Source organism: Bemisia tabaci, chromosome 5 (genome assembly GCF_918797505.1).
Source record: "Bemisia tabaci chromosome 5, PGI_BMITA_v3".
NCBI classification, from domain to species: Eukaryota; Metazoa; Arthropoda; class Insecta; order Hemiptera; family Aleyrodidae; genus Bemisia; species Bemisia tabaci.
The window spans coordinates 30,383,594-30,402,279 of record NC_092797.1 but is presented as its reverse complement, the minus strand read 5'-3'; the positions used below and the strand labels follow the sequence as shown (position 1 = coordinate 30,402,279).

The window sequence follows — 18,686 nt, the reverse complement described above, 5'->3', positions numbered from 1 at the left end:
TCATTTTCGATACATCAAATAGGTGAGATTGTATCGATATCGATTGGTTCAACATGTAAACATAGCCTCAAAAGTTAATCGAGTAATCTGAGGAAACGGGTTTTTCTGATAGATTTTTGATTCTTATGAGTACTAAATGGCATCGCAAGGTGAGATAGTTAGGAATTTTCTCATTTTCAGCTTTTCCGACTAAAATCCTGGAAGTATGGTTTGAGGTTATGTTCTATTGTTTTGAACCAAACGATACATCGAACCACTATCGAAAACGATCCATAATTAGAAGATCGATCGATTCGTCGGAGGGCGCGAGAAGCCGCTGGCGCAGCAGTGCGAAAGTGCCCCGGCTGCCTGAAGCGGTGGCTAAGCGGAGACAAGTTTATAATAAGAGGCTGAAGTAAAGGTCTTGTGACCTTCGATTACGCAATGGATAGCACGGCTCGACCGATTATCGAGTCCCCCGTGCAGATGATCAATGCAAAATTCGCCATTGTGGAAAGCCGAGCCCCGCGCCTGGCGTCCCACGTTCGAGCTGCCTGATCCAATCCAATCCGCGGATTTTCATCTTTCTCCACTCCTCCCTCCCTCTCTCCCGCGGCGCACAGTGGATCGAGGTAATAGGGAAGGTCGGACAAAATTCGCAAACTTTAAACGCTCATAACTCCGTTTATACAAGACTCGAAACGTGGTTCAATGGAGATGTTGCATGTGTGAGGAATTTGCGATTTGACTGTTGCTTTTTATGTAAAAGTTCGCGAGAAACACGATGGTGCCACTGGTTTTCTCTGAAATCAACTCCCAAGCTCAAAAAAAGCTCTCAAAGTGAGGCCAAAATGGAGGGGATATCCCACGCTATCCTGAGAGTCCACCACTACATCAAGACAAACTCTCCATGCAAAGATAGGGAGCAAATACATTGACAGGGCTGCCACCTTTTTTGGGACTCTTCAACTGAAATCACGGCAACCCTGTCAATGTATTTGCTCTCTATCTTTGCATAGAAAGTTTGTCTTGATGTAGAGGTGGACTCTCAGGGTAGGGTGGGATATCCCCTCCATTTTGGCCTCACTTTGAGAGCTTTTTTTGAGCTTGGGAGTTGATTTCAGAGAAAACCAGTGGCACCGTCGTGTTTCTCGCGAACTTTTACATAAGAATCAATGGTCAAATCGCAAATCCCTCACACATGCAACATTTTCACTGGTTTCTTCATGAAAGTCTTTTCAAAAACCACCCATAGAAATGTAAAATATGACGAAATAAACATCAAAATTTGAAATTTTAGTGAAAAATTCCATGTCCGACCTCTCTAATTGCCTTGTTCCATTGTGCGGCGCGGTGACACCCGCCACGCGTAACCACCAACTTTTCACTGGAATCGCGTTGGCTCTTCGTTGTCACCATTCACCTTGTATGCCGCCCGTCGCGCCAAGTCAAAGATCGGTAAATCCATATTTTGGATCAAGTCCTCAGGGTGTCTACTAAAATTTCCTTATGCATTTTCCAGATTTTCCTTGATATTAAAAATGGAATTTCCTGATTTATTGCACGGTTTAATTCACACTTCAGGGTGTCAAGATTTGTTTTTTCATTATGGGAAATCCTGATTTTTGACGGCTAAATCCTGATTTCATTATTTTTCCAAATCCTAATTTTTTGCGGATACAATGAGGCGAATGTGTAACTTCATAAAAATAGATCTATTAAAAAAATCCGATCGGGCGGCCGACTTTTCTCAAATCCTGATTTTACGACCGATTTCCCCTCAAATCCTGATGATATCGGAATTAAATCCTGATGCTTGACACCCTGTGTAGTGATTTAATTTTACAAACCAACATACTTATTCACTGAATCGAATGAAATGGTTCACTTCTGCAAGTGTTCAACTGCATTTAGTGGCACAATGATTGAAACGTTCCGTGTTTCCTGATACACGACTGATTTTCCTGATTTATCCTGACGACATCAAATTTCCAGATAATTTTTGGTCCTTGCTGACGGTAAGGACCCTACAGTATAATTCGGTTTTATTGTTTCAAAGGATAAGATACACTTTGATAAAAGCCAAATTTAATACATTTACGCCGATAATCACGGATAAGAATGATGCCTTCCCATAGGACTACTCAAATTAACCATACTACACATTTACGGATATAAATAATAAATCCTGCACTTACTGCTCACTTGGTAAGGCAATATTGGTCCGATTGAAGGACTTTCTTACGAAGAGAATGCATGGCTACTCGAGGATCCACGTTTGACTAGCTTAGCCACATTAGGCTTCATGAAACTCTTAGGATAGGTAAAAAAAAAAAAAAAAAAAAAAAGTTGAATGCAGATGATTCTAAATTGTAAATACTGATATTTTATTTGCTTGTATCATCGCAAATCCAACAAATAGGTGTTGCACAACTTTACTACACCATTTTACTGGCAGTATCGAGGGTATATACTCAGTTTTGAGTAACACAAATTTTGTGGATTACCTATACATTTGAAAAAAAAGAAAAAAAAAATTATGTTTTTGAAGTGAGCCTCCACTGTGGCAAGGTGGCGATTTAAATCAGTAAAAGTTGACTTCATCTGCACCGTATGCAACGCTGGAATTAGGTTAAGCTGTTAGAGAAACAAGCAAGGTCCCTCAGCCTCCGTTACTTCGTATTGTATGCGACGGATATTCAACGAATTTCATTACGGCTCTTGGATGCAACTATTCGGGCTTCACGGATGTCCGCGTTGCATACGCACGGGATTGAAGGCGTTTTTACTCTCCAGGCACTCGCCACTTCTGACTTCACCCGGGGCGTGGCGGATGCCGGCAGAAATGCGAGAACCCAAAAGGACAGCGCGCCCTTTATGGGTATGAACTAGGTGTGCATTCTGGTATTTCATTTCTTTTTAATTGAAATTTTTTCTCTTGATTTTGTGTCCGATTCCACAGTAACCAGTCAACGTGGGCCAGCGAATTTCAAGCGGCGCGATCTCAAAGTGACAAGAGAAGAAAACTCAGTCAGAGCTGCCACAGAATTTAGAAATTGAAATTTCGGGGCATTTTCCTGATTTCCCTGACACATTTTGGTGAAATTCCCTGACGATTGAAGAAATGCCACTAAGTCTGATGGTTAATAAAACATTATCACGAATAGTTTTCAAACAAAATGTGTTGCTCGACACGTCAAACCCATTCCAGACAGCCAATAAAGGTGACCCAACAATTTTCCCTAATTTTTCGTCATTTTCCCTGATAATTCCAGGTTTTCCCTGACTTTTTAAAATTCCCTCACATTTCCCAGTATTTCCCTGACTGTCCCTGACTGTGGCAACCCTGTCAAGTATTCAATAGGAATTTCCTGATATTTCCGGATAATTTTTATTCCCTGATAGACGGCGCCCTGGTAAAAATTGGCAGTAGAATCTGTGTTCCAAAATACCGTGGACCTACAGCCGGCTGTAAGATTTCCAATAGCTTCTATAGCCGGCTACACAATTTCTTATAGCCTTTTAAAGCCGATGGCGACTAAGCAACAGCTAGGCGATAAAGTGTATGCTAAACGTTACTAATTACGGATGCTAGGACTTAGTGAGTTTTTGGAATACTGCTCTCTTTTTGGGCCGTAGTATCTTGATTTATTTTGCGAGGAAAGCTCCGTACTTTTGATGGATGCCTGCCATTACCAATATATTAGAGCGCCTTCAGTTTCGTATGATACTGTGCAATACCTCTGGTGTGAAATAGTTGCTAGCAAGCGCTAGCGGCAGGCGGGCAGCCAGCGCGAAACACGTATTGGCGCCTACAAACCTAATAGGGATACTTCACGCGTTGCGCAATGCGTGAAGTATCCCTGTTAGGTTTGTAGGCGCCAGTGCGTCGCCGCTCCACTATGTGTTAGGCTCTAATATTTAATCTGACGGAGTCAACGTTATTTAATTCATGGTTTTGAAATGTTTGCACATTCTGTATGGATTATTCTCATTTTAATTGATGAAAAAAAAATAGATATAAAGGAAAACAATGTGTGTTTTATAAATATTACGGTGGTTCCGTAACAAACTTAATGATTCCAAAACACACGAATTTCTACACAATTTTGATGGCGAAAAAGCAACAGCCAGGCGATAAAGTGTAAAGCCCGGCGATAGGAACTATAGCCCAACTGGATAATTTTTTATCGTCTCGTACAGCCCGGCCGCATGATTTTCTCCGCATTCTGCAGCCATCTATATGTATGACTTTCTGTAGCCTTCTTTAGCCGGCTATAAGAATTCCTATGGTATTTTGAAACGCAGCTCTTATCGCCAATTTTTACCAGGGCGGTAATTTTCGGAATTTTCCAGGTACTGGACACCTTGATTTAAGGGTGTTCCCGATTGAAGGACCCTGACATTTCCCGGGTTTCCCAGACTGTGGCAACCCTGTCAGGTTATCAACAGGTATTTCCTGATTTTTCCGAATATTTTTCATTCCCTGATAAACGGCGATCATATTGGGATTTTCCAGCTGCCGGACACCATGTTTTTAGGGGTGTTCCCGATAGACCCGAGGAGTAATTCGAGATGCACTTGTCGAGTACTTTCACTTTGACGTTGAAGTTACTGATTACGGGGGAGCTAGCCGAGTGGAGCGTGCTGGTGTGAGGTCGCTAGTCGCCCTTGCCTGAGCCCGGCCCGGCGCACGGTGGATCGAGTCAATAGGAGAGCTCGGACAAAATTTGGAAATTTTAACAGGGGATCTACTAAAACAGGCGGGCCAAAAATCAGTACTTTTTCAGTGCATTCCCAAAAAATTCAGTGCTTTTTCAGTACCTCCAGTTGACCAAATTCGAAAAATTTCAAATATTTGAATTTCTCGCTCAAATTGGGACAAAAATGACAAAAAAATGAAAAAAAATCCGGATTTTTCAGTACTTCCGGACCTCCCTCAAAAATCGGTACTATTTACAGACTTTCCGGAAATTCCAGACTTCTAGACACCCTGCTTTAAACGCTTATAACTCCGTTTATTCAACATTTTGAGGTACTAAACGTGGTTCCAATGGTTTCCTCGTGAAATTTTCTTTTAAAAGCACCCCTCACTGGAAAAAAAGCACATTGGATCTAGAGTCCAGACTCTTAAAAACATCGACAAGAAAAAATACTCTTGATTCAATCAGATTTACGCTTAAATCAAGAACCAAGCCTCTTAATTAAAGCGGATTTCTTTTTGATGTAAGCTTAAGTCTGATTGAATCAGAAGTATTTTTCTTGTCAATGTTTTCAAGAGTCAGGACTCTAGATCCAATGTGGTTTTTTTTTTTTTCCCCGGGGCTAAAAATTAATTATCTGACGAAATGAACCTAAAAATTTGCAGTTTTAGTCGAAAATGATATGCGTGAGCTCTCTAATTGATTGGAGCCACCGTGCGGCGCCCGTGCACTTGCTAATAAAGTAAAGCTGTGAGCCGGAGCCGCGGCTGCCTCTCGAAGCGAAACAGTCGTCTGGAACTGCTATCGATGCATGCAACCTTGTCGGAGAGCGACAGCGACCTTAGCCGCGGTCGAGGTTAACTTACGGTCACAACTTACAATGACAGGATATCTCCAGTCGAGTTTCCACTTTTCGGCTCTTGGTTCACTCTATTACAATTCTTGCATTTTTTCACTCCGGGTTTCCAATCCTTTTTCTCCAGAATTCGCCGAATAAATGACGCCATCATGGAGATTCTTCGTTAAGTACACCGAATCGAATCCGAGCAACGAGAATGACATAACCTCTTTCAATGCTACCATTGAGAATAGATCCATGTGTATCTATCGCTTTTCACTGGAAGGGTGTAGAAATAGTTGCTACAGGGGTCGAATTTTGTCGGCTCTTTCACGTGGAGGTGCAACATCCATCGATGGGTTCAAACCGCACCACCGACTAATCAGAAGCGCGGACTTGAAAGCGCAGTCAGGGCGCGTCCTAAGTCGACGGTGTGAGTCGGCAATCACATAACTCGGTTTGCGACGTCGCAGAGCTGTCACACTTCATTTTTTAAACGGAAAACTACTCAACGGCAATTCTTTAAAACTGCCGTGATTTTTCTTGTCTGTGCGAAGAAAATTCTGCAAAAACTTCGAGTAATGATGCCAGTTTGTTATCTCCTTTAAAAAATAACACAGAGGCGAAGATTTTCAGACATCGCAAACGAGTTATGTGATTGCCGACTTACACCGTCGAACATTCATCGATGGGTTCAAACCGCACCACCGACTAATCAGAAGCGCGGACTTGAAAGCGCAGTCAGGGCTCGTCCTAAGTGTATTTAAGTATACGGTGGAAGGACCAGCAAAATTCGGCCCCAGCGCGCAAGTCCGGCTCGCGCGTGCCTTGAGGAAATCCGTGAGTATGTACGAGGACAGACACATGCAGGCTAACCATGGTTTCTTTCACTCGGGAGTGCAATAAGTTCTGAGTCTTCCCCTCAACCTTTCCTCATTTTAAACCAAAATTCGTATTCGCTCCCCCCTGAAGACTCAACAGTAACCAAGTGTTACCCCCCCCCCCCCCGGCCCCCCCAAAAAATCAGACTTTTGTAAAATTAACACGAAATCTTTCGAAAAATCCGACCGGGGGGGGGGGGGGGTGTGTCTCGTTTACACACGGACTTCCCCAATTTCCCTCGTTTTTACGGGGGCTGGCTCCCCGTTCCGCCGTTTGCCACTTTTCGCGGGGGTTCCTCTAATCCCCTATGCCACGTTACCAGGTCGCATTGACATGACGGGAAGTTTCTGCACCCATGCTTTTACCTTATAGCCTTCAACAGCCATAGGTTCCTTTATTACTGAATTTCATTTTGATAGAGCGGTTATCGGTGCGAAACGGGAGTAAGGGGAATTTTGCCGAGCGCATGATATTTAATGTCAACATTGGGCAGTGTTTCTCGAACGGAAACCAAGTGGCATCAACTATTGCCGAATTCGAGTGGACGATTTAGTCAATTCTCGTAGTCAAACAATTGTTGGCTATGTTTTGGACTCACTTGTCTCACTCGCATTTTTTGATTTTTGCGAACACGTTTCGAGGGCTCTGCACTGAAAAAAATTCTCGGCGTTTTTACCAAGGTCGGTTGGTACCTTTACCATCTCACTTTTTTATACCAATTATTGGTAATTTTACCGAGACAGACTGGTAAGTTTACCTAAAAACCGGTATTTTTACTGTTTTTTTTTCAGGTAAGAATACCACTTTTATTGGTAATCAATTCCCGGTAACTTTGCCACTTTATCTCGGTAATTCTACCACAGTCGATAAAAAATATTGGCGTTTTTACCAAGGTCCAGTAAAACTACCGAGAAAGTTCAATAATTTTACCGAGATTTCACGGTAAAATTACCAATTCCATAAATGGCAATTTTACCAAAAAAACTGGGATCAAATAGAACCCTGAATTCTTGGTAATTTTACCCTTTTCTTAGTAAATACACCGAGATTTTTTTTTCAGTGTGCCCTCATCATCAACGGCAACCCGCGACTCAGAGTTTCAATAATTCCCTTTGTCACTTGGTCCCTTTACGAGAAACACCGTCCTGATCCACATTTTAAAATTCACCTTCAATTTTGAAAACGTATGATACGTAAGTTGTCAAGGTTTCCATAATTTCTTTCTTGTCTGATTTCCTGACTTTTCTGAAGCTTTTTTTACTTTTCCGTGACACTAAAATTTTCGAATGTCCTGACATTCTCTTACCTTTAAACAAAACCCCCACTTAGATTTTTCCTTTTCAATAATGCCGATTTCAGCTGAACGCTACTCGCGAAATTATTCCCTGAATTCGTGAGAATTTTCTTATGGATTCCCTGATTTTCCAGACCGCTGGAAACCCTGCGTGATCCTGCGTGATGTGTGCCAAAACTGCGAATGCATTCCCGTTTGAACTGGTTGCTGTGGTTTAATTACTAGAACTAGATACCTTGTGTTCTCGGTACAATCATATTCGGAAAAAAGACGGAAGTGAAGTCATAAGACGAGACGACGCAAGGGGGAAGAGATAAGCGATGACTGTTGCGATGCGACTTTGATTGCAGCACATTGCGCTACTTGCCGCGATGACGTGCGCCATGAACCAGACAAAATAATAGGAACGTAAAACGGGAGACTTGAGAGGGGAGTAATCCGTTTCTGCGCTACCTAATCGTGAAGAATGTTCCACAGGACTCGTGGTAGGTAGGTAGATACGCAACAACTATTTGACCGTGTTTATCCCATATAAGAGAGGCATTTTATACTGAAATTTCATAAAATACACTGGTTGTGAGACGAGAGGGAGAGAGAAGAAAGACAGATAGCAGAGGGCAGGTAGAAATCGCGAGTCTTTGATTTGGAGTTTTCCGATTTTTCCCTTGTTCTTTGCACCAAAATTATCCGAGCGGGTTGTATCGAAATTAATGGACAAAGCTCTAGGCAAAGCAGACAAAATGGAGCAATCCTATTGGTGGAAGCAGGTGGTTGCAATGAACAAAGGAAGTACTTCATAGACGAACGAACGGCAGCCCACATGAGACTCTGTCCCAGGTCTGTAACAACCATCCGTTTCAACCAATAGGATCGTTCCATTTTCCCGTCGTCTCCTTTGTCCCATAAACATATTTAGGTATACGAGTTTTTTTTTTGAGATTTCTTGAATTAAAGACGGATGCACAAGATACGAATTATCTAAATGCCTTAACAATCAGTAAACACTGTTCCCCTTCTTCAGCATTAATTTCAATCCTCTTTTTTAATCTTCAGTTGAAAACTACTTCCACTCGATGTAAAAATATACCTATGCGTAGCTCATTAAATGAAGGATGTCTGAAGGCCTTGCTGAGGTCAATCGCAGCCCTGTCTTAAAATAGCGATTTTTGATACCTACTCGAATTTTCAGCGAAAATTTCCGAGTAGTGCGAATTTTCAATTGGTAGAACAGGAAGTCGCTCCATGAGCAATGACCTCTGGCTCTCTTCCGCTTTTTTTCATTCATTCCCTGTCCGTACTCAATCTTACAATAATTATTATTGGTGTTATGAAGTGTTGTTCGACTGTTTTTCGCTACTTCTCGTCGAGCAAAACCTCTTGAGGCTTCGATGTCACGTCTCATTATTATTGACAAGTTCAAATTTTCTGTCGAAGTTCTGATTAGATGCCTTAAATTGTGTATTTTTCAGCGCGTAAGAAGGCATATTTTTTCAACGCCTATCTTGAGTGACTGAAACTTGAGGGTGAGAGCAAAAAGTTCAGTGACACTTCAAACTACACTTGGACCGCGTTTAGGAGAAAGGAACAAAGTCACGTCGGCTATTGCCAAAACTGGGCAATTTAATTTATTAAAAGAGAACTTTTGTGCGGATTCTTTGAAAATTTTAAGGAATTGGATTTGCACTGTTCAGAAAATTCACTGACATTTGCAGAAAATCCGCACAACCTTTTTCATGTAAAAAATTCAATTGCTGGATTAAATTTGGCAACACCTGATGTGGCTTGGTCCCTTTCTACTTAACACGGTCCACTTGGTCTCACATTGGGTCGCTCTCGCTTGTCCTGCGAACAAGAATCGCAATCACGTTCTGATTCAAATCGAAAAGCCACACGATAAGGACTTAAAACTTTTGAAGGTCTGCCATGCTCGTGAAGTGAAAATTGTCTTAAAACGTCACTAAACCAGGATCAATCTCAAATCACAACAAACTTTTCGGACTACTTTGACTACGACTGGTGAATGACCATGCACTACGATGATATCATACCATTTGAGTCTACATTCCGTTCGTTTAATAGGACTTCACTTCATCCGTTACACCGTAGCGCGAAAAGGATATTAATTTTAAACGAGCATCGTACATTGTGTTCCGTGGATGTTGAGGTCTTGGATCAGGAAAACGCGGTCGAAAAATTTCTCAAGCAGAGCGGACAGATTCCTGCACTGCCATGTAAGAACTTATCTAACAGTAAGCAGTAAGCAATTAAATTGAGCCCTCAATGCAAGTCTGCATGAATTTCAAAAGCCTCCATTATCATATTGACGTCACTGCGGTTTTTTATACTTTCCCGTTAACTGCCCAAAGGGCGGCCATTTGATTATACAGCGACTCGTTCGCATTCCGACGGATTAGTCGCAGACGGTACAAAATTAAAAACTGAATCGACTCAGATCAGCATCAGTATGACAACTATCTTACTCGATTTCCAAAATTTCGAGGGTTGTAGCCGTGGCGAGATTTGATTGAGAATTTGAAAAAAGTGATCTCGTCAAATTCTACACTGGAAAAAAAACACATTGGATCTAGAGTCCAGACTCTTGAAAACATTGACAAGAAAAAATACTCTAGATTCAATCGGATTTTTGCTTGAATCAAAACGAAATACGCTTGAATTAAGAGGCTTGGTTCTTGATTTCAGCTAGATTTTGATTGAATCAAGAGTACTTTTTCTTGTCGATGTTTTTAAGAGTCTGGACTCTAGATCCAATGTATTTTTTATTCCAGTGTATAGGGGGTCGCTCCTAAATTACGTAACGCTACGGGGTTAGGTGTGGGTATTCCGGCAGCGTTACACTAAATAGGTGGGTTATTGGACGAGGCGTTATGTAACGATTTTGGGTGATTCTCGGAGAGTTTTCACGGCGTTTGTTTTCGGTCGTCCCCGGCATTTGACGAATCACTGCTTTAAAAAATCTGTTGCTATTATTTCTTTGTTTTATTTCCTTACTGGAAAAAAAACACATTGGATCTAGCATCCAGACTTTTGAAAACATTGACAAGAAAAAGGACTCTTGATTCAATCAGATTTTGCTTAAATCAAAAGGTAATCCGCTCAAATTAAGAGGCTTGGTTCTTGATTTAAGCTAAAATCCGATTGAATCAAGAGTATTTTTTCTTGTCGATGTTTTTCAGAGTCCGGACTCTAGATCCAATGTGTTTTTTTTCCAGTGTAAATAAAAAAGTAACCCAATCCATTTAAAAACATCAGCGTGGTTTGCTTGTACCTACGTACTTACATATTTTATGTTTTTTGTTTTTTTTTTTTTTGGGGGGGGGGGGGGGCTGATCTGAGTCACAAGTGATGAATTTTTAGGAAGGGGGGGGGGGTATAGCTTTAAGGAGTGTTACAGGGAAAGGCAGTCAAAAATCGCAAATTCAGCGTTGCTTAGGGATGACTAGCGAATCAAGGACGTATAAACTTGAGGACCGAGACCGAGACAGGGGACGAGGACATAGTACGGACCACATTTTTCAATTTGGAATTATAAATTCCAGCTCAGTTTAAATAAAACGTAAGCACCATTAGTTTTCCTGTGCAAATAAGAGTTCTTTCGGATGAGCCAGAAATTATAGTTCTTAGTAATGAAGTCCATATATTCAAGCATGTATCCATGCGCTGCTACCCTGCTATGGATTTCCGGGGAAATAATATGGTAAATTAGTAAGAGCAAAGGAGATGATGGTGACCAGGCGGTGGAGATTGCAGCCTTACGAAAGCGTTGTTTGGTTTCCCATGCCGTTAGAAAATTTGAATAGTCATTTGATGCCATCTTGCAAAGAATCCGAACATTCTACGGGAAAAACGATGATTTCGTCAAAAAATGCGTTGGGCGCATTCTGGGGCAGACGAGGCAGGAAGGAATTCGATGGACGCGCTGACATTGCAGGTTGTCCTCATCTCTGCCGTGCTGAGGGAAAACGCCGTATGAGCCTTCAGACGTTGCCAAGTTTCCTTCGAGAAGAACCGAAATTACCGGGAAAATTGTGAGTATTTCCCCCCCAAAATTTTCAGACAATTTTGTTCGCAATTTAATCTAAAATGCCTGAAAATTTCAAGGAAAAATGTGCATGAATGTCGTCAAAAATAAATATTTTATTGAGGGCAATTTGGCAACTCTCGAATGTTCATACGACTTTTCTCCTTAGCACGGCAGATCTACCTTCTGTCTTGATCTTGTTGTTAGTCGTGATTTTGATAGTTAATTTTTGCATCGACAAATTTTGATGCAACTGTGGGTAGTGACAACTTTTCTTGGATTTATAAATTTCCTGTCGTTCCTACGATTTGGAACATAAAATTTCTCAACTTTTTCTTGACTCTTCAATGTTTTTGGTGGCATGATTTCTCATTAAAATTATTTTCACGCAAAAATTTTAGCGCAAAGTCCAAGGCAAAACATTCTTCCCGACTTCCTCCCTTGTGATGATTTTTGTGTTAATGGCTGAAGATTTCAGATAACAGCATTAGGCCAGCTCGTCAACGTACTGCATAGGTTCAGGGAGTTTGACAATTTCTTGACACTATAATGTCTGATGATAAAAAGAGAGGAAAGAACGATCCTTCAGTTGAACACTTCTGGAAGATAAGTCGGATACCTAGCTTTAAACAGAATTTGACCAGGACCTACAGATTCTAGCATTCATTCCAGGAGAATTATCGATAGATAGAAGTATCGATATTGAACTTAGGTTCTGCCATTGGATCGTCATTTCGCAAAGGAAAGGATGTTGATTGAGAGGAAAATGTGAAGTTGACACTTTCATTCTCAATAGGTAGACAAGTCTCCTAATGATACATTTTAAACGCGAAAAGAAATTCTTGGAGTGAGCATACAGTTATTATACCTCGATTATCTGATGAACTGTGATGGAAGCCAAAGGCGGGTACCGAAAGCGCCGGACAATCGAGAATGCATAGAAATACATAGAACAACATAAAAGTTGAATGGAAAATAGTGTATTTCCTTCGGAAAATACACTAAAAACGAAGAAAACTCGGAAAACTGCGAAAACCGTCGCGCCGGATAAGCAATGAGCGGATAATCGAGGTATTACTGTGCATACTTCAAGATTGACAGACTTTCAGCCACAAAAATTCGCTTACTTCGAGTACTTCATGCTTATTAAACGCTCATAAGCCTTGATTTGATGCTCTTCTGATAAGATGGTTACACATTCCAAATGATATCATTCCAGTTGCGCAATTCAACTAGGAGAGGAGAGCACTGATGCAGCATAAATACGCTATATCAACTAGTTTTTTTCAATACTCAGGCATCTAGCGACTGGAGGAGAAGTGAGCATACTTTGACAAGCAAGAAGTCAACTTCGTGCAAACTCCACTCGCTTCATTTGGTGTAGATATAGGTCTTTGATATTTTTGTCTAGCATCTTAGGAGAAAAAGAGAGGTCAAAAACCTATATCGATCGAGCTTGTGTTTCGGAGGATGGGCAACATTTTCACATTCCATTCTAAGAAATTCAAGCGGTTATATCTCTTTCTAATCTCTGTATAAGATAGGTGGGTGGAAGAGACTAGGAATACTAGGATGGCTGACGGATCATCTACCGCGAAGAAAAATCTGCGGCTGGTCTGAAGCGCCAATGCGCCAATACTTAAACACCGATTAGATGCACGTTTAATGCCTAGAATCGGAAAACAGCGCACTATGGTAGTCCTTTTCCATACATGTGAGCACTAACTCGTGGTCAAAGTGCTACAGATTACATTGTACTTGCGATTATGCAATGTAAGTTAATGGCAAAGACTTGGCTCAGCACTTGGCTTGAAGCACACTTCAGATTCCGTCCGGTAGGAAAAGAGCTCATTTTCTTGAATTAGAGTGGCAAGTATGCGAGGAAAATTGACGTTTCGAATCTTTCTCTTTTTCACTTTCGGGGGTTTCGCGAATGAGATCCGAGAAAATATAAATTGCCATCATACAATCAAAATTAACTTCTACTAAAAGAGCAAAAAATCTTATTTCGATTCTTGTTCGATTTACAAAATAGATCTCTGCGATTTTCCGGTGTAATATTAATTTCCTACCGAATATCTTGGTAATTTCCTCTTTTTTCAGGTCCTTTTGACACTCTAGTTCGAACCAACGCTAGACCTTTTATTGCTTATTTGTCATTTGACCTTCATCGACGAGATGGATTCTAGGATTTTCGGCGTTACGCAGTCAATTTCGCTTTTGGCATTTTGTTTCCTGCACGCGACGAACACATGTGCGGTACATGAGTAACAAATGAAAAGCTTCCCCCCAAAAGATTCACGTATTCATTATTCGTGCTACGCACCGATCGTCTCTTGGAAGTGAGTCCTGTTCGATCCGCAAATCGCAGGTTCAAAGGCTAAAATGGCAAATGCAGATGTTGCATGTGTGAGGAATTTGCGATTCGACTGTTGATTTTATGTAAAAGTTGGCGAGAAGCACGATGGTGATGGTGCCACTGGTTTTCTCTGAAATCAACTCCCAAGCTCAAAAAAAGCTCTCAAATTGAGGCAAAAATGGAGGGGATATCTCACCCTACCCCGAGAGTCCACGTCTACATCAAGACAAACTCTCCATGCAAAGATAGGGAGCAAATACATTAGCCAGGGTTGCCGTGTTTCCAGTTTTGGAGTCCCCAAATAAAGTGGCAGCCCTATCAATGTATTTGCTCCCTATCTTCGCACGGAGAGTTTGTCTTGATGTAGACGTGGACTCTCAAGGTAGGGTGGGATATCCCCTCCATTTTGGCCTCAACTTGAGAGCTTTTTTTGAGCTTGGGAGTAGATTTCGGAGAAAACCAGTGGCACCATCGTGTTTCTCACGAACTTTTACATAAGAATCAACAGTCAAATCGCAAATTCCTCACACATCCAACATCTCCATTGTTTGGTTCGCCAGAGGATCCATAAAAACAGATGATATGATCAGTGAAGTTACAGGTTTCGATTCCCGGTAGTTTTCGAAATCACACAAATAACTTGGGTTTACTTGTGCCAACTAACATCGACACCGAGAAATCCAAAATTGCCCAATCCGTCTCCAAAATACTGACTCCTAAGGGTGGGGGACAGAGCCCCCTTCCAAAAAATGCATATATCGAATGACGTTGTCGCTAAATAAGTCCATCAAGATAACCGTCCGAGGAACGACTAGGAAAACGAATCTAGCGCTAGATAAATCGACAGGTCGTTCTGCCTTTTCCTAATTTACAAGTTTGATTAATGCAAATACGATTCTGGACTGACCTATGGAGTGCGTCGATAGAGATACCTCTACACAGTGTTCCACTGACCCATTTCTCCGCTGTGTAGGTGCGTTGGATCTAGAAGCTCTGGAGGCTCCGACGGATCGATACATCGCAAAGCACGGCGTAAGGAAGGGGGAAATGAGTGCAAGTGAGGTGCCGGTGCTGCGGCCGATGATAGCGACAGTGGCGTGGCGTGCTTTGCGATATATCAATTAATCTGCCGTTTAAATCTATGGAAAAGGATCGATTATCAAGGTGTTCGCGATAATCGATTCTTTACTACAGCTTCAAATGGAGAATCATCGATAATCGATCGTTCTCGCCGCGGCGCTGGACGGCGAGTGAAAGTAATAGCCGATGTGATGTGCTCGGATATTATAATTGGAGCCGGGAGTTGAGCTCTAGCGCCAAGAGCAGTGGTCACTTGAGCGGTTCGGAGTATTCTCTCACCTGTCACCGCGCCCCGGTTGCCGAGAGTGCCGGGTTTTTCGCCCACTTTCTCCGGTGCGACCGGCCGCGGATTCCGGGCCGAGGAACCGGCAATCGCGCCCGGGTTCCGGCGACTTGTTAAATTACGTGTCATCATTTCGGATTCCTGATTGCGGATATGCTCCCTCGGCAAGGTATTCCGGATCCCGGACTGCCGCGCTGAGGAAGAACGCCGTATGGACCCTCAGGCGGTGTCAAATTTCCTTTGGTAAATCAGGGATGGAGATGTTGCATGTGTGAGGGATTTGCGATTTGAATGTTGATTCTTATGCAAAAGTTCGCGAAAAACACGATGGTGCCACCGGTTTTTTTCTAAAATCAACTCCCAAGCGCAAAAAAAGCTCTCAAAGTGAGGCCAAAATGGAGGGGATATCCCGCCCTACCCTGAGAGTCCACCTCTACATCAAAACAAACTCTCCATGCAAAGATAGGGAGCAAATACATTAGCAGGGTTGCCGTGTTTTCAGTTTTGGAGTCCCCAAATAAAGTGGCAACCCTGCAATGTATTTGCTCCCTATCTTTGCATGGAGAGTTTGTCTTGATGTAGAGGTGGACTCTCAGGGTAGGGTGGGATGTCCCCTCCATTTAGGCCTCACTTGAGAGCTTTTTTTGAGCTTGGGAGATGATTTCAGAGAAAACCAGTGGCACAATCGTGTTTCTTGCGAACTTTAACATAAGAATCAATGGTCAAATCGCAAATCCCTCACACATGCAACATCTCCATTCTCGGGGACATTTGTTAATATTTTTCTTCAAATTTTTCATTCAAGTAATTTGTGTCGCCAGGGTGTCTACAAGTCCGGGAAAGTCCGGATATAGTACTGATTTTTGAAGGGCGGTCCGGAAGTACTAAAAAATTGCGGAATTTCGCGGGAAGGTCCGGAATTTTTGTCATTTTTGTCGCAATTCGAGCGAGAAATTCAAATTTTTGAAAATTTTCGAATTTCGTCACTTGGAGGTACTGAAAAATTACTGAATTTCTCTCATGAGGAAGCACACTAAATTTCTTGGGAATGGACTAAAAAAGTACTGATTTTTGGCCAGCCTGTTTTAGTGGACACCCTGGTCGCAATTTCACCTTAAGTTTCTGAAAATTTCAAGGTAAAATATGCATAGCTTTCCTCAAAAATGGACATTTTATCGAAGGAAATTTGGCAGCTCTCGAATGTGCATACGTCGTTTTCCCTTAACAGGGCAGCGGAGTCGTCTGCAATCATTCCGCGAAGTCTTTTGCTTCGTCGAAACCATGCATTGTAACGAGTACCCCATCTCGGATACCGTAGTCTTGACGGGGTGGCTACCGTTCTTGACGCACTATTAAGGTGAATCTTAATGAAACTACGTAAAGCCGTTTTGATGCTACACGACCAGTGTCTTTGATGAGGAAAATTGGATTGCATTTTGCAAAAAGGAAACCAAGGGCATTCGAATGTTGCTAGGTATGTGCAACTTACATTCTTTGCATGATGTAATTACTGAAATTTTGCAAAAAATTAATTTTACAAAGGTAATTTTAACTTACATCGACACCAAGAAATCCAAAATACTGACCCCTAAAGGTGGGAAACAGAGCCCTCTTTCAAAACATGCAAGTTCGCGAAAATGACGTAAAGACTCGGAAAAAAGAAGTTTTCGTGGGCAATAGACCCCAAGGAGGAAACTTGGCAACGTCTGAAGGCTCATACGGTGTTCTTCCTTAGCAAGGCAGTACAGTACCGAGCGAAACCCTTGTGAAAAAGGAGAAGAAACATTCAGAAAAGGCTCCGTCATTACCGATAAGGCACTTACGAAGCTTGCCAGCATGGAAATTTTGGTTTTCGGTGACACATAATAATAATTGCAGGGGGAGAAGGTGGATAAAACTTGAAAGGAGGACATGGAGCAGGACCCCTGGTGAAACAGTTGCTTCACAGTGAGAACCGTATGGCGAGAGCTTAATCAGCTCATGGACACCATCGTGCCAAGATTTGCACCTAAAAGCTGTATGCTCGGCAAGGCTCGCTGAGGACGGTTACGAAAAAGGAAACATGCGTTTTACTAGTTAACTTCTCATCCCATTAATTGCAGGTCCAGAATTGTGTACTTAAAAATGGAAAAATAAAAAGGGGCGCACGTACAAAATTCACTGTTAAAAATCCCGGCGCGAAATTCACGCTTGCTCAGTTGCTATTTTGACCACTTGTTATTCTGAGTGCATGGATCCGGCGCGAATTTCGCACTCTGGCCGGAGTGAAAATTTGACCGGCAAATGTAAAACGGAACCGCCACAGCATGGGTTTGATCTTCGGTCGCGGTGGTGAAGGGTGAGTGCGTTACCACTTTGCCATCCGACGATGATTTTTGGTAGATGCTGAATTCACGCTACTTGATCGAGGGAGCTCAACAAATTCGTCCGTCGTTGGTGATATTTACGCTCTAATCCATTCACTCAGAGTGCGGCGCGAAATTCGCGCCGGATTTTTTTTTCACGCCGACTAGTCACTCGAAGTAAATCATCGATTTTTAACAGTGTTATTGAATAATCCGTCATTTGCCAGACGAAAGAGTCTCTACACACTGAGCGTGCAAAGTTTTTCCTCAAAAATTGTATTTTACAAAAACCAGGAAACCGTCGAGCGTGTAGGAATGAAGAGGTCACAGTGTTTTCTTCCGACAACGAGTACTATCAAATATATCGGCAACATTTTGAACCGAAATTGCACTGTCACTTATGATGTTAATTTCTTCACATTAAGTATAAATTGTACAGGGTGTCTACGACAACAGACTGGCCAAAAATCAGTCCTTCTACAGTACTTTTTCAGTACAATCCCAAGAAATTCAGTACCTCCCCGACAGCAAAATATACTTTTTCAATGACTTTTACTTAATTACTGACGAAATTCGAAAAATTTGAAAAATTTGAATTTATCGCTCAAATTGCGACAAATATGGACAATATTTCGGACTTTCTTGCAGAATTTCCGCACTTTTTCAGTATCCGGTCAGGGCCGTATTTACCTACTTGCCGCCCATGGGCCGCCTGTATTTTGCCGCCCCCTTCTCATTCGTTTTGAAACATCAATGAAAACCATCAAATGAACGTGCCAGCGGGGGAGGGGTGCATAAGACGCGTTTACTAGTGTTGAACACATTTTTTGGGAAAACTCTGTCAACACTACTAGCAAAAGTTCACAGAACTTTGCGCAAAGTTA

General features: G+C 42.0%; 1 protein-coding gene across 4 annotated transcripts in view; it reads right to left on the bottom strand.

Moving 5' to 3' along the window:
* LOC109037417 (ribosomal protein S6 kinase beta-1) overlaps positions 1–18,686 on the bottom strand; it is a 52,791-nt gene that overhangs the window by 29,295 nt on the left and 4,810 nt on the right. The window contains exon 1 of one of the 4 annotated variants that reach the window (XM_019052079.2): positions 12,604–12,731. The exons of the other annotated variants lie outside the window; for them this stretch is intronic. Within the exon in view, the coding sequence (XP_018907624.2) occupies positions 12,604–12,684 (81 nt within the window). The 5' untranslated portion in view covers positions 12,685–12,731. Of the gene's footprint in view, positions 1–12,603; positions 12,732–18,686 lie in introns of those variants that run through there. 4 annotated transcript variants of the gene reach the window in all.